This window comes from Momordica charantia (genome assembly GCF_013281855.1).
Source record: "Momordica charantia cultivar OHB3-1 chromosome 6 unlocalized genomic scaffold, Mcharantia_2.0 BLBB01000006.1, whole genome shotgun sequence".
NCBI lineage: Eukaryota > Viridiplantae > Streptophyta > Magnoliopsida > Cucurbitales > Cucurbitaceae > Momordica > Momordica charantia.
The window spans coordinates 29,179,230-29,185,018 of NW_028275164.1; the positions used below are offsets into that span (position 1 = coordinate 29,179,230).

Sequence of the window (5,789 nt, forward strand, 5' to 3'; positions counted from 1 at the left end):
TCCCCAACTCAATCTCTAAACTCCCATAATAATCACTTCAAATTTAATTCAAAAACATACTTATAAGAAAAATCTAAAGGCTAAGAGGACAAAAAAAACGAAAATAGAAGTAACTTTCAATACAGATTGGCTAATTCCACCTATCTTTTTTGCTTAAAATCATTACCCTCAAAAAAACTCCAGTGTTAAATAATGAAAGAAGTACCAAATAAAGTAAAGTCCTTGAATTAGAAGAGGAAGAAGAAGAAAGAAACCTCCAAATTGAATCTCAACCATTCATTTGAAAGAAGGGTGTGGATGAACTAATTAGGATACAACAATAAATTCGACCGTAATAATGAACATAAGAACTGAAGGAATTAATCCCAACCACAGAGACCAAACATTATATACACATAATTATGCTAAACCCAAAATAAATAATAACCCCAAAATTAACACCACGAAACAAAAAAGCCAAATTTTTGTAAGATTTCATGAAAACCAAGGAGCCCCATTACTCATCACTAAGAAAAGCTTGGAAGTTTGCCCGATATTTTTCTGTTAGAGAGAGAGAAATGGAAGAAGAAGAAGCAAAGAGAGAGAGAGAAGGAGAAGAAGAAACAAAGACTGCAAAAACTGCAGGGCGTGCCCAAGGAAGCAGTGACAACAACAACAACCTAATGAATAAGTGGGCAGTAATTTCAGTGTAGTGTGTTCCAAAAGTCCACAATCGTCTCATACTCATCCACCCTCTAATTAATCCCTCGAATTATCAAAAACCCAATAAAAAAAAAATCTTTAATTTTTCTGCCTCACACCAGTCTCTGCAAAGGTTGTTAATTAGTTGTTATTACTTCAAACAAAGAGAGAAGAAGGCTGTATTAAAAGCCTCTCTCTCTCTCTCTCTCTCAGTGGGAAGTGTGAGAGGCAGAGAAAGAAAGTAGTCGATATTGCCAAACAGAATAAAACCCATTACTGAATCCATTCCCCCAACAACATCGAATATAACCAAAAAAAAAAATTAATCTTATAGAACATATATGATCAAAATGTTGTGACATTTGATTTGTGACTTGTGAGATTTCATTGGATATTGCCATCTCCTCTTATGTTTTTTTTCCCTTTTTTTTTTTTGGGGGGGGGGGGGGGGGGGGCTCATTATACACAAGAACAAAAGGGGGAGGGATACAAAATAGAGAGAGATCAGAGAGAAGCAAATAGGTAATTTAATTAATTAATATATATATATATATATATATTATAAAAATTAAACTTGGGCTTACTTGTTGTGATGATACGACGATAAGAAGATTAGATCATGAATGATCTTTGGTGGTGGTGGTGGGATTTTGATTAGAAGTAGTAGTAGAGAATAATAAGTCAGATTCATCAGATGAAGAAATTGAACAGTACTCCATGTTTACACCAAATAGCCTCAATCTTGATCTCTTCATCACTGGTACTGTTTCTTCACTACTGGATTGTAATAATGCCTCGTGATTTCCTCCTCCGACGGCGGCTCCTCCGCCGCCACCACCACCGCTCCCGTAATCCTGCTCCTGCTGCACCTGATTATTCCCCTCTGCAACAGCAGCAGCTCCTCTCCCGTCCGATGATCTCAAATACACAACCCCGGATCCGTATGAACAGCACCCTTCATTTCTCCAATCGAATATTTTTTTGCTGTTGTTACTGTTGTTACTGTTGTTGCTTCTGTTTATTTGGTGGTCCCGCGCTGCGGTGGCAGCTGGATAACCAGCTGCTGCCGCAGCAAATGGTGGCCACACTAGCGAACCCCAAGCGGCGGGGACGACGACGCTGGGTCGGAGAACCGCTGCGGGGTGATGGTGGTGGTGGGGGTGGTCCATGGGGAGCTCAGGGCGGCGGCACCAGTCAATGTAAAGGCGATCTCTGCCGATTTCGCCGACGCCGCGTTGAAAAGAGACGATATCTCCAGCGTCGAGGCGCTTCTCTTTGACGAAGCGGCTCCAGCCCTTGGTCATGACGTAGCTCTGGCTGCTGTTCCAGTAGGAGTAACGGAAGCGCCAGGATTTTCCGTTACGGTCCTCGAAGTTCAAGAGCAAGCCCTTGTCGTTGGTGGAGGAATCCAACGGGAAAAATCTCTCCGCGTGTTGCTTTGGAATCACCAAACGGTTCAATTTTCCCACATCGCTCGGCGTCACCACTTTGTCGAACATGTGCTCCCTCTCTCCTCCTCCGCCGCCCCCGCCGTCAAAATCCACGCCCCTCACGGCGGCGGATTCCTCGTGGAGGATTCTATTCAGCCCAAAATTCATGCTTCTCCAAAACCCAATTCGAAATTTGGGGTCTTGAGGATCTAGAGAGTGATGGGTATGTCTAGGGTTATAGAAAAAGCAAGAACAGTAAGAAGAAGAAGAAGAAAAAAAGGGGGAAAGGAAAATAAAAGGTCGGTGCAAGTGCAATCCAATTTGACCAACAAAATACTCCAAAAAACACACTCAAAAATCATCACAACACAACCGACTTTTTGAGTTTTTGAGAGAAGCACAGAAAATCAAAAAAATAAAAAAGAAAAAAAACGAGGAGTTTGGAATTAAAGAAGAGCAAAGAAATTGGTAGTAGTTTAAGAACAACCTAAGAATGAGATAGGTATCTAGGGAGGGAAAGGGAAGAGGGATGGGAAGTTCTTTTCTTTTTCTTTTCTTTTTTTTTTTCCTTTTTTTTTTTGAAGTTAGGTTTTTTATTTATTTATTTATTTTTTTTGGAGGGGTTTGGTTTATTTATCTTTTTGGAGTTGGTCCCTCACAAGGAGGGTAGAGAGAGAGAGAAAGAGGAGAGAGAGTGGGGTAGAGTTGGGACCCCATGTATTATCTGCTTGGGGGTCTCATGTGAGGCTGTCCTTGTCAACATCCTGGGTGGTACACACTCTCATTTATATTCTTTTTTTCTAATTTTTCTAACTTTTTATTTTTATTTTTTTGTTTCTCTCCCCTAAATATAATACATTTATTAGTTTCCATTTTTTCCCTACCAAGGGGATCTTTTTTCTTTCTTTTTCATAAATATATTGTTACAATTATTTCTTCTTCTTTTTTTGGGGGGGTAAATTTAAATGGAAACTCCTAAATTCTCTACACATTTGCCCTTTGCTATTTTTTCACATCATGGTTGATAATAAACTGAATGTTTTTTGTTTTTTGGAAAAAGAAATTTATTTAATTTTTTGGGTTCTGATTACGTGCGGACGGAGGTAGGATTTGTGGTTGCCGACCACCAATTGATGGCTGAGAAAAGTATGACTTTTTGACTTTTTGAGCCGCTCCGGTTCGTGGATTAGATTAGCCACGTTTTAAATGGAACTGTTTCTTTGTCAAATTCAACATTAAATTTGCCTTTTATTCACTTCCTTATCTCAAAATCTCTCTATTGTTTTTTTTATTTAGAAAATTTGATATAGAATTCTTATGGGTTTTAAGAGCTTTAGTTTGCAAATTTTCCAAAATGTCCCTAGTAACTTAAAAGTTGATAATATTCTTATTATGACACATTTTCTTTGTGGGTAGAAGGAAGCCTTGAACTAAGCTGACATCTAAAAGGCAATTTCAGGTATTTTTGAGAGATTTAACCAAATCATTTCATAAATTAGTCTAAACCTAATTCTTAGGATTTTTAAAGTTACAATTCAATCTTTATAATCCAATCTCTCAAAACATTTTAAGATATGTTTTTTCTCAAGCAATGTACGGGTATCTAAAAATTCACCTTCAATAAATTCATCCGCGTCTTGAGATATCTAAAATAGTTTTGAGTACTATACATGATCCATGTACGTACGACTTTAATTCATTATAGTCCATGTGGTTTCATAATAATGTATATTTTGGTACTTATACTTTCGATAATTTTAGTTCATGTACTTTCAAGACATTCGTCTTAATATCACTATACTTTCAAAAAGTGATCATTTTTGTCATTTCATTTTATTTCTTTCGATGGACTCACAAAATTTCATGAAATATAGCCATCAAATTATACTAAAGGGAGATTCCATTGTTTATGTTAAAATTTTGTAATGAGATACCAAAATTGTTGCTTTTTAAAAAATAGGAGGATCAAAATATACCTTTTACAAAAATAAATACTAAAATGAACAAAAAGTTGAGAGTACAGGAACAAACACGGACCAAAATAACGTTGGAACCTTTAAAATAACCTTAAAGAATCAAATTGGAACAGAAACTAAAATGGTCATTTTACAGTTGATATTTTATAAAATTATTTCAAAACGTGTAAGGTATCGTTCCATTTTCAGTGCACTTATAAACTTTTTTGGTTCCCTTTTTCTTATACATAATTAATTTATTTGAGTTCATTGGAGCCTCTCATATCTGAAGGGCCAAAGTCATAGAAAACACTACTTGTGAGCTGTGAATATGGCCCAGCCCTCTGTTAGGTATAACAAATGTTTTTTTGAAGCACATATTCAAATTTAATTAATACCAAATTCAAGATCTTGTACACAAAGTCTATGAAAAATCAGTATTTTCTTTTCAGAATATTCAAACTAAATGGAATTTTACAACACTTCTCTAATTAATGTTTCTGAAGAGAAATATGGAGAGTCTTGTCATATTTCTTACAACAAATCTTTGAGATTTTATGATGGGTAACATTTTTTTTATTTGGGTTTTTAAAACACGACCATTTTATAAAGATGGGTTTAAAAATTATTGTTGATTCTAGTTAATATATTAATCAATAAATCATATTATACCTATATATCAGTGACTACTTGTATAAGATAGATTTAGGCTGAAACTCTTCTTTTAATTAAAAAAAAAAAAGTAGTCTCTTTTAGACCTTTATTTCCTACCTAATTTGTTATGAATTTTCTAAAACTTTGTAACTAATTAAGTAGTGTCCCCTTCTTGTATGGCACTAATTGCACATATATGAGAATAATTTTTAATATGTCAAAAGAAAAAGAAGTTGTTAAGTACATATTTAATCTTTTTCAATGTGAAAAACGATAAATAAGTCTTAAAAAAGTATTCTTTCAAAATTAAAAATATAAATATAAAACACACACACAACACTTTCTTGAGTAAGAAATTTAATGTCTAGGACAATTTTTCCTTCTTTTTCTTTTATTTTCCCGTCTTGAAAGATCTTTCGTAGAGAATCATATAAAATATTGGTCCCGACTATTGGGAGCTTTGCCGATCATAATTTTGATTTTCTTTCCATTTAATAATCACAATTAATATTCAAACTTCGATTTAAAATAAAAAGAAAAAAATTATTCGAATCTTGACATCTACTGAAGTAATGTTTAGTTTGGCATGATTTAATTTAATTATTATTTTGTACTTTAATAAATAATACCATTTATGTTACCTAATTATTAATTCTATAACATAAAAGCAAATTGAAGCACGACTCTATGAAGGACACGTGGCCGGTGGATATTCATTAACATGTACACCTGAATATTACATTAGATAATAATTGAGTGACTAAATTATACAACAAAAGGCCACTATCTTTAAATTGAGGGTCAAATCCAAACTTGACATTAATGGCTCATAATCATTTTTTCTTTCGGTTGTAATTTCTTTTTATTTTAAAAAAAAGGAAGCCAACCTATTATTATTTTTAATTATTAAAGTGTTTAACTGGGATAATTTGGAACTTTTCTCAAAAAAAAAAATAGAGTAAAATTAAGTGTTATTATCGAGAGGATAGTTATGAAATATAGGCGTGGATCTCATTCAATAATAATTGGGCCTACTTATTTCAATCATGGATATGGTGAGATTCTAACG

At 34.3% G+C, this 5,789-nt stretch overlaps 1 protein-coding gene across 1 annotated transcript; it reads right to left on the reverse strand.

Moving 5' to 3' along the window:
* Positions 1-1,124: 1,124 nt before the first annotated feature.
* Positions 1,125-2,682, reverse strand: LOC148211056 (uncharacterized). The gene has a single exon (XM_088124743.1). The coding sequence runs from the start codon at positions 2,277-2,279 to the stop codon at positions 1,299-1,301; it is 981 nt and encodes a 326-aa protein (XP_087980869.1). The 5' UTR covers positions 2,280-2,682; the 3' UTR covers positions 1,125-1,298.
* Between the last annotated feature and the right edge of the window lie 3,107 nt (positions 2,683-5,789).

Excerpts from the sequence above, each read along its gene's own strand:
- LOC148211056 (XM_088124743.1), bottom strand. The coding sequence starts at position 2,279 with ATGAATTTTGGGCTGAATAGAATCCTCCACGAGGAATCCGCCGCCGTG.